Source organism: Pseudophryne corroboree, chromosome 6 (genome assembly GCF_028390025.1).
Source record: "Pseudophryne corroboree isolate aPseCor3 chromosome 6, aPseCor3.hap2, whole genome shotgun sequence".
Taxonomy (NCBI): Eukaryota; Metazoa; Chordata; class Amphibia; order Anura; family Myobatrachidae; genus Pseudophryne; species Pseudophryne corroboree.
Window position 1 is genome coordinate 56,496,715 of NC_086449.1, and position 8,150 is coordinate 56,504,864.

At 47.6% G+C, this 8,150-nt stretch overlaps 1 protein-coding gene across 1 annotated transcript in view; it reads right to left on the minus strand.

Moving 5' to 3' along the window:
- LOC134934244 (E3 ubiquitin-protein ligase Rnf220-like) overlaps positions 1–6,937 on the minus strand; it is a 46,431-nt gene extending 39,494 nt beyond the window's left edge. The window contains exon 1 of the mRNA XM_063929723.1: positions 6,423–6,937. Within this exon, the coding sequence (XP_063785793.1) occupies positions 6,423–6,918 (496 nt within the window). The 5' untranslated portion in view covers positions 6,919–6,937. The remainder of the gene's footprint in view (positions 1–6,422) is intronic.
- Positions 6,938–8,150: the final 1,213 nt, after the last annotated feature.

An 8,150-nucleotide genomic window follows, 5' to 3' on the forward strand; every position in this document is an offset into this window, starting at 1 on the left:
TCTATCTATCTATCTATCTATCTATCTCATAACTATATATTATTTCTTATTATTAAATATCTATCTATCTATCTATCTATCTATCTATCTATCTATCTATCTATCTATCTATCTATCTTGTAACCATCTACTTCTCTATCTATCTATCTATCTATCTATCTATCTATCTATCTATCTATCTATCTATCTATCTACCATCTATCTACTAATTTATGTATTTATGAATTTATCTATCTCTCTGCTTATCTGCAGTACTTCTCTTTTGATAAGGGATCTTTCATGTACCACCTCCAAAAACAATAACATTTATTGAGGTATTTATGAAAGCATCACTGTTACAACAAGACCCTGTGCAGAAATGATGTCATTGGCATTAGGGTGTGGAAACTGGAAAATAACTGGGAAAAGCAGGATAGCTGGGGTAACTTTTCTTCATCTTTAGTGATAAGCCCAGTGCCTGAGAAGTAAATTATCTGATTTCTTTTAGTTTGGTAGAATGACCGGCTCAGTCCTACTCTATCTGTCAGTCCATCCTCTCCAGGCTGCAGGTGTGTGTAATTATCACAGCTATTGGCTTCCTGCAGGCGGTCACTCTCTGTGCACTAAATCTCCATGAGAAAGGGGGGGGGTCCAGTGGCTGGGTGGACAGGGGGAGGTTTGGGTCTAGTAAAGGGGATGACAGACTAGTGTGCACTTCCCCCTCCACTGTTTGTTTTCTTTCTTATCCCACAGCAATCCCCCTTCTCACTTTCTCCAGAGCCCTGTCTTTCTCCTTCCCTATTCATGGCATGCACTAATCTCTCTCTGTCCTTTGTCCCCGCTCTCCTGGGAGCCTTTGTGTAGCAGCTGGCCAACTGGTGACTTCTTATCCCTCTCCCCTCCCAATATATTGATAGAGACCCCTCTGCTTCCCGCACTCTCCCCAGTGACACGGAAAACATTCTACACATTAACAATACATTCATTAGGGACCCCTCAGTGTTTAAGCCCCCACAGCATGCACTTTTGTCAATCAATGTGTGTGATATATATATATATATATATATATGTGTGTATGTATATGTGATGGGGAGGAAAAAAAGGACGTTCTCTGTTTTATTCTGGTTATTAGAGACTGACCTGTATAAAAGCACTTTCCTTGTGCTTTTATATGGCTACAGTACTTATTGTGCCTTGTAATAACCATATAATGTACAGTAGGGAGCGCATTATCCCAAACATGCATAACTCAATGACAGAAAGGGTCCGATCAGTGTTTAAGCCCCCACAGCATGTGCTGAAGAATTCAGTACAGTTAATATATGTTACTATAAGGAGATTTGGTCCTAAACCTTGAAGTCCTATTGCAAGGATAGATGCTACCGGGAGATCTGGGATTTTCTTCATGTGTTAATAAAGGCTGTTATGCAGAGTGGCGTGACACGTCACATTCAGAATGCAATGCGTCACGCATCCTGCCCTGTACTTATGCTATGTTCCGCTGCTTCCACCATAATCTTTTCTTTAGTAGTTTGACTAGTCTGCTCCATAGTCGTCCGACATTCTGACTGCCCCCTCCGCAAGGGTGCAGCCAGGTCAGGTCAGCAGGGTGCGGTGCGAGTGGGCATGATATAACATAGGGGAGCAGTGTGGGGGCGTGATACATCATTGTAGGCTGTACAAGGGGTATGGCAAATGTGAGTGCGTCATCGCTATACAATGCTGAGATAACAGATTGTGTCATCAGCCGCCTGGACCGCCCACTTTACTCGGTAAGTGAGAGGCTGCACGGCATGTCAGGGCTGCAACTGGGAGACTTACCCACTCTTGCGGGTGGCCGGGAGCGCCACTCAATTTTCATTGGCATCCCCATAGGCAAACGCAGAGGAAGGGGGGGGGGGCAGTTGCCCGGAAACCCCCTCATCTTGGCAAGTGGCTTAAGTTATGACAACAATATCAATGGTATATAGAGGCTAATTCAGTAAGGATAGCAAATTCTGATAATTAGCAGAATTTGCTATCCTTTTGGTCGCATGTTGGCAGCCGCCCATCGCTGGGCACGGTCGCCCAGCATGCTGACCGGCGCCTCCCCCTCTTCAACAAGCAGAAATTGCGTTCGCTTCGCAATTTCTGCTTGTCGGCAGAAACTAAAGATGACTCCTGCCGGCGCAGCTTAGCTGCGGCTGCAGGAGTCCCGGCGCCATCTTACCTGTCGCGGCAGCTGCGTGTGATGTCACGCAGCCGCCCCGACACGCCCCCATTCACGCAGCACCGCCCATCGTTTGGGTCACCACGCGCCCGCAACGCTCCATCTCCTCCCTGGAAATGGAGCGTTGCCCGCCCCCCCAAAATTCTGGTTGCATCGCACACTGCGATCCAACCTGAATTAGCCCCTAAATACAATTATTAGAGCTGCTGCCATATCATGCAGATAAAGGGACATGACCAGTAGCAGCAGCAGCTTCTTCTACCAAGTTTGCTGTGTGTGTGTGGATCTGAGTACTCAATGAGTGCACTAGACCAGGGAGTAGCTACCAGGAAGAAGAGATAGGAGCCTCACCATGAGGTGGGAGAATGTGTGCTTAGAAAGTGCAGTACTCTGCATCTATAGTGTTAAATATTAATACAGTATGAAGTGTGTAAAAAGATCAATGTTTACATTAATGTCCAGGGTCGTTACTGGATTCTTCCACTGCTCCCCCAGAGTCCTGCACTTGCTCCAGTGTTCTACAGAGTGGGATATCATATTATGTACTGCACTTGGAAACCCCCCTCTAGAAATCCTGCGTTTGCCACTGAGCCCCCCGGCTGTCCTTAGAGATCAGGTAAGTATGGTCTGCTTATTTTGGTTACATAGATAAAGCAGGTTACTACAGGGAGGTGTGCTAAGCAGTGAAAAGAGTGGAGAAGTGAACCAGCTGCTCTGTATAATTTTATAGTAGCAAATTATAATTGCTACTTCAGTGCTGATTGGTTGCCATGGACAACTTCTCCACTGGCTCACTTCTCCACTCTTTTCACTGCTTAGTACATCTCCTAACTGAGGGGATAATTCAGACCTGATCGCTAGGAAGCGATTTTTGCATTCTTGTGATCAGATAGTCGCCATCTACAGGGGAGTGTATTTTCGCTGTGCAAGTGTGCTAACACATGTGTAGCAGAGCTGCACAAACTGATTTTGTGCATTTTCTGCGCATCCCAGAACTTACTCAGCCGCTGCGATCACTTCAGCCTGTCCAGGACCGGTTTGTTGTCAGACACTCTCCCTTCCAGTGCTTGGACACGCCTGTGTTTTTCCAGACACTCCTTGAAAACGGTCAGTATTCACCCACAAATGTCCTCTTCCTGTCAATCTCCTTGCGATCACCGGTGCAATCGTTTTTTTCCCGCACCATCCCGTCGCTATGCACCGATGCCCGGTGCAGTCGTCCGACGCGCCTACGCTTTCCGGTGCATACGCATGCGCAGTCCGGACCTGATCGTAGGCTGTGAGAAAACGCAGACTAGCAATCAGGTCTGAATTACCCCCTGAGAGAGAGAGCAAACCAATAGGCAGGACTCTGGAACAGTTGCACTAAACTAGTTGTGTTTATTGTGCAAGCCAGCAAACTGACTTACACAATGAGCACACCTTGTTCCAGAGGGGTGGTCTTCAGTTTGCTGGCTGTCGGGGTCCCGGCACACAGTATGCCGGTGCCGGAATACCGACAGCCGGCATACCGACACCTTTTCTCCCTCTTGGAGGTCCATGACCCCTCTGGAGGGAGAATAGATAGCGTGCCACGCGTAGCATGCCACCGTGCCCACAAGGGGCTCATTTGCGCTTGCCCAGCTGTTGGTATACCGGCGGTCGGTATTCCGGCACCGGTATGCTGTGCGCTGGGACCCCGACTGCCGGCTTACCATACTACACCCATTCCAGAGTGCTCTCTACACTACATTGGATATTTACGTTTGGATGAGTGCCTGTTATCTGTCTGTCTATCTATCTATCTATCTATCTATCTATCTATCTATCTATCTATCTATCTATCTACTGTATCTGTCTGTCTGTCTGTCTGTCTATCATCTATCTATCGTATCTAGCTATCCGTCTGTCTGTCTGTCTGTCTGTCTGTCTATCTATCTATCGTATCTAGCTATCCGTCTGTCTGTCTGTCTGTCTGTCTATCTATCTATCGTATCTAGCTATCCGTCTGTCTGTCTGTCTGTCTACTGTATCTGTCTATCTATCTATCTATCTATCTATCTATCTATCTATCTATCTATCTATCTATCTATCTGTCTGTCTGTCTGTCTGTCTGTCTGTCTGTCTGTCTGTCTGTCTGTCTGTCTACTGTATCTGTCTGTCTATCTATCTGTCTGTCTGTCTGTCTGTCTGTCTGTCTGTCTGTCTGTCTGTCTACTGTATCTGTCTATCTGTCTGTCTGTCTGTCTGTCTGTCTGTCTGTTATGAAAAATAGGCACATTTACATTTGAATTCTATCTATCGATATACAACATACAAAAAAAGGATGCCTTGGTAGATTTCCTGTAATTGATGCAGGAACACGTACGAAGAAAGTAAAGAGTTAAGGATTGATCTTTGGCCTGAGGTGATAATTCTGGCCCCCGGCAGCTGGTACGCACCTCTGCATATATTTTTGCAATACAGCTAAGTATGAAAACAATCTGTGTCACTCACGGACATCACTAAATTTATATGATACTCTTATAGCTTCTAAATAAACCATATATCCACGGCGTCAGTTATACATGATTTTGAAAACGATTCTTTGCTTGCACTGTAATATGATACAGCTACAACACGGTCAGTCTATGGAATTAATCAGAAGAATTAAAAAAAAAAACATAGAAGGCTCGTTGACCGTATAAAGAACATCACATGGCGCATCCTACACAAGACATTTAAATAAGAACTAAAATTAATTAATTGGGGATGTAGTTAAATAATTTTTTAAAAACCCATTCACGGTGTTAATATGACCGTACACACATCCAGTAGGTATATTTTCTAAACTGTCATTTATTTATTTATTTTTTAAACTTGGAGCCCGAGGTGCGTGGCTTCATCACCCAGTGATCTGTGCTGGGGGCATAGGACTCTGACCCTCTCCAAAACGAGAAGGGCCCCGTTGCTCCCCTAACCCTCAGAGCCAAAAGACCTTGAGAGAAAAAGGGTCTTCAGGTCCCCCCTTTGTCGAAGCGCAGGGGAACCCCATGAGTCCCCGACCCCCAGAGCCAAAAGGCCCCTTAGGGGTCAAGGGTCTTCAGACTTCCCTCCGCCTCACGGCTCGCGGTCGTCCCTTTCTCCCCAGGGTTGGCCGAAGCTTCCCCCCGGGGAACGAAAAACCTTCAGCCCTGCACAAAAGGAGAGGGCCTCAACTACATGGGGAGCAGGTGGCCCATAAGGGTCTTACCTAAACCGCGCCAAAACGTGAACACACACACGAAAAACATAAACAGGTGTGGTGATGTGCAAAAAAAATATGCAAACACATATGGAAAATAAATAAATAAATAAGCCCAAGCCAAAAGGCCAGGAGGCGGGGGGGTAAAAAATGATCCCTGCCCTAGCCAAAAGGCCAGGGCAAAGGAAAAAGTGCGGCAGACAGAAGTGAGGAAGTGCATGTTCAGGCACCCTTGGCGTCCTCCGACCAGGGGCACATAGCACCTCGGACTTCATGCTGCTCAGAACCTCCTGGCCAGACCAAGTTTCGTACCTACTCCACATGGTGGGTCTTGATTCCACACCAGGGGTCTCTCGCTCCCCAAGTGTAAGAACAGACTCAACATCATGAGAACCAGCGACCAGATATTACACTTGATCTTAGCCAAAGGGCCGATAAGTGAGTTTGTTATTGTAGTGCAATTTGTATAAATAATGATGTTGTTATCAGATACAGTGCATGCACCCGTCTCCTCTAGTAAAGTCATGGAATCGCAGGGAAAGAACATAAGTTGACTTTAAGCTCAGAGCTGGGTACACGCATGGCTGATGGAGCAGAACAACTGGCACGGTGTGTGCACAGACGATCTTGTGCATACCCACTTACCAATCCCACGCTCCATATGTCTGGCAGCAGAGTCATTTGAATATGCCCGCCCACTTTATGACATCATATTCAAAGGTTGCTGCGACTAGCCTATCGCGTGGTCAGCGGGTCGGCTGAAATGTCGGACGGGATGTAATGAAGTCCTAGTTTGGCGGCTCTGCTGGATGCCGGACGGACTTGGGCATATTTTTAAAGGTGCAACAATGTACAAGGCATGGTTTAGTCTTGTATATGGTTGCCCCTTTAAAAAAAACACCAAATGTTTTATTGATCACCTTTAAGTGTTTCTATGGCTGTTTTCTGTGGCACATCTCAACAAACAAACAAACAAACAAACAAACTCAGTTTTGTGATCCATTCATTCATCAAACGACATCCATCGCTTACCTTTTTTGTTAGCGCTTGCTCTTGGTTTTGGGGAACTCCTGTGAGATGTTGGGGGGATGACATGGGAAGCGTCCATGGCTGACTCCATTGACAGGTAGTGTATCTGGGGAGGCTCTGGTTCTCCCTTTAGCCTTTTGGGGTTCATGAAACCAGCCTGGAGCCTTTCCACGCTATCGGGAAGGCGGAACGTAGCAAAAGGGTGCAGAGCACCATACCCCAAGACCCCTACCCCTCCACGGTCTAGACGGGGGTGCCCGTACTGATGGGATAGGGAAAGCAGCTGTGGAGGGCACGCTGAATTTAAATGCTCCTGCGACGGGTATAGTAGAGGGTACGCTGGACTCAGGTAGGTCATTTGTGGGGGTTTGTCCATGGTCATTGGGACAGTATAAAGAGGGGGTTGCTGTGTTACGCCAAGTGGACCTTCTGAGGATGTCGCCATAACCAGCAGGGCTTGAGACGTTAGTGAGTTGATCAGGCCGGTGGTGTTCTCCATTATTAAATACTGCTGTAGATCTGAGAATCCTATCAGAGAAAGAGAACACATATTAATAATGTGACGGTGATAGGAAGGAAAGTAATACTGAGAAAATGAGGAACATAAGGTTAATGTTAGGCTGGGTAATATACATTAGAAAATAACCATGCTTCTCTGGATGCTTTTTCCCCATGAAAGATACAATTCATATAATGATGTACTGCATACGTGTTATCTATCGTAAATTTATGGGGTCTATTCATGAAGAAGTGATAAGAGAAGAGAAGTGAGCCAGTGGAGAAGTTGCCCATGGCAACCAATCAGCATTGAAGTAACATTTATAATTTGCATACTATAAAATTATAAAGAGCAGCTGATTGGTTGTCGTGGGCAACTTCTCCACTGGCTCACTTCTCCACTCTTCACTGCTTCATGAATAGACCCCTAAGTCTTTAAATTTACTGAATAAAGAAATATGCCGCATTTGTATAGGATAATTCGGAGTCACACAAGTAGGACCTCAAGGTTGGAGAATAAGGGCCTAATGCATTTTTACACAGCAGCCGATCAGGTCTGAACTGCACCTGCGCCGCAGTGCGCTGATTCTTGCCAGACAGCCGACGGCCATCTCAACCCTGCCATCGCCTCTGCCCAGGGCCGGACTGGCCATCTGGCACTTCTGGCAGATGCCAGAAGGGCCGATGGCCACGTGGGCCGGTCCAGCGGTCACTGAGACGCGCTGCCGCTCAGACCGGCGGCAGCGCGTCTCAGCTGACAGGATAGGAGAGCTGTAAGGGACGGGGGTGAGAGCGCCGGGCGCCCGCCAGCACGGCTGTGTCTGGCGCGGCGCGTATAGCAGACTTCAAAGCAGCCGCCGGTTCGTGAGCCAATCAGAGCTCGCGGACCGGCAGCCAATCAGAAGCCGCTGGTCCGCGAGCTCTGATTGGCTCACGAACCGGCGGCTGCTTTGAATGCTATACGCTGCCGCACCAGAAACAGCCGCGCTGGCGGGCGCCCGGCGCTCTCACCCGTCCCTCACAGCCCGGAGGAGGAGGAGGAGCAGCAGCAGTGCAGCAGCGGTGAGTAGCTGCAGCACTGGCTGCTGTGGGGGCAATTGTATACCTGGCACTGTGGGGGCAATTGTATACCTGGCACTGTGGGGGCAATTGGCTGGCACTGTGGGGCATTTGTATACCTGGCAGTGTGGGGGCAATTGTTTACCTGGCAGTGTGGGGGCATCTGTATACATG